Here is a 2072-nt window from a genome sequence, read left to right on the forward strand (position 1 = left end):
AGGTCCAGTTTGTCCCCTTCCACTCGTCTCTTGCCTACAAGCACAAGTTCATCTACAGGAGCCCGGAGCTGCCCCACATCCTCAGGTACCGGTACCGGTACCAGCCCTGATGGAGGCTCACTCTCCTGCACCAGCTCACTTGTCTGTGTTTCTGCTTTTCAGCGACTTTCTGGGCTCCGCTCATCCCGTCGCCGGCTGACGGGCTCAACCCAACTCGCATCATTCCAAGTTCTGTCTGACTCCACAGAACCGCCGGGACGTTATGCTTCTGTTACATTAGTGCTGCTCCAGACAGACCCTGAGTCGCTGCTTGTGAGCATCTGGCTGCAGGTTTCTCTCTCACTGACTTGAATTAAAGATTTGTTTTATGAACCTGTGGTTTTACTTTGTGCATCTTTTCACCATCGGACACAAAGAAAAGCTCAACCACCAGACAGAGATGGATCTGGGAGAAGCGAGCCCCCACCCCTCACTACCTCACCCTTATCCTCACCCCTGCCTCACCCGTCCAGCAGTGGGCTTCATTTCAGGTCTGTGTCCGATGTGGATTTAGACACAGTGCTTTGATTGTGCGTTTAAGCTCCATCATCTCTTTGACACTTTGACAGATCACTGTTGAGCTTTGCTCTGCTGTGTGGAACCTAAAACCACTGCATACTGGACACAGCGTTTGAATACATTTCGGACAGAACAGAACTTTTGCTCAGGTGGTGCCAGTCCAGCTCAGTCACAGGGGTTCGTTGAGTTGGAGTCCCCAGGTCTCAGGACCAGGCTGACATGAACATTTATTACACACCCGTTGACCTGCTCTTATTAATTAGACAAACGAGTTGATTGACTGACTGACGACCCAGTCTGAACCAACGAGTCATGAGTCGGACTGTGGTGTCTGGTTCTGTGCGTGGAAGCAACGAGCTTTTAGTCTCACCCACCGTTCCTCCAAAGATAGGATTCTCCTCAATTTTAATGACATTAGTCATATACACTCATCCAGGACTATGGAGGCTGCCTCCCGGGTTGAATCCATACTTTTCCATACATTTCTTCGAATCTCCTACTGCTCCTTAGAATTCTCACTGGGTCCAACCTCCAGGGAACACAGGATTAATGTCATATTTTTGAAAAATGGGTGCTTTTACCTTGACATAGTCCAGTGACTTGACAGAAGCACCTCTGGCCTTACCAGTCACAGTGGAATTATCCAGAAAACCCAGTCTGGTTTTGAGCAAAGACATGCAGTGGCAATTCCTTCAAAAGTAATTAGGAAGTTTTCAGTTAATTTTTCCAATCTGGGGTCAACCTAATAATACGACTGGCCTGACCTTACATCAGGTGACCGGACACTTTCTGGTCTGGGCATGGGCCTGTGGGGGGGTCATCTGGGCCCGAAGCCTCTAGAGGATCAGACACTGTGGGAGGAGTGTCTGGAACGGGAGATGTGCGAACCTGAACCTCCATCTGCAGGAGCTGGAACTGATGTTGTAGTGCTTTGAGTCGATGCTCGTGATGCCTTCCTTCCTCTTTCAGTTGCACCTCTATGAGTACTGCTGTCATTTTGTCATTCCTATTGTTGTATATCAATATGTATTTGATTTATTGCTAGTTTAGGTTAGCATCTATTGTTGCTTTTGTTTATTTAGATAAATTGTTTTCCACTAATTGTTTTAGTTACTTTGCTCAAGCATTGCTGGGGGCGTGTCACGGGTTATATACAGTAGGAGAACGGGTTAAGGAGCTGGGGAGGGTTGTGATACAAAGGAGAAATGGAAAGACAGAAAGACAGAAACCGGCAAAGAAACACGGACGCACACCAAGAAGCTACACTACAGATTGTCAAACTACCAGCATACAGCATTTTGGACTGTTTGTTTTGATTGTTTAGTTTCCATGTAATCACCCAGCTCAGCTCCTCAGTAGCCATTAAAAATGAATTGTAAGATAATCGCCGCTACAGCAGACTCTACCTGCTGAGGAGTCTTTTGGAGTGAGGGGCCACTCCTGAAGACCTTCTATGACTCTGTGGTGGCATCAGCCGTCCTGTACGTGTGGTCTGCTGGAGCAGCAGCATCACA

At 47.7% G+C, this 2072-nt stretch overlaps 1 protein-coding gene across 2 annotated transcripts in view; it reads left to right on the forward strand.

Annotated features, from left to right (window-relative positions):
* The window catches only part of abhd12 (abhydrolase domain containing 12, lysophospholipase), an 8941-nt gene extending 8569 nt beyond the window's left edge, over positions 1-372 (forward strand). For both annotated transcript variants that reach the window (XM_029127390.1, XM_055502691.1), the window contains exons 12-13: positions 1-85; positions 163-372. The exon at positions 1-85 is cut by the window's left edge and continues 43 nt beyond it. In XM_029127390.1, the coding sequence (XP_028983223.1) occupies positions 1-85; positions 163-199 (122 nt within the window). In that variant the 3' untranslated portion in view covers positions 200-372. The remainder of the gene's footprint in view (positions 86-162) is intronic.
* Positions 373-2072: the final 1700 nt, after the last annotated feature.

Source organism: Betta splendens, chromosome 15 (assembly GCF_900634795.4).
Source record: "Betta splendens chromosome 15, fBetSpl5.4, whole genome shotgun sequence".
Lineage (NCBI taxonomy): Eukaryota > Metazoa > Chordata > Actinopteri > Anabantiformes > Osphronemidae > Betta > Betta splendens.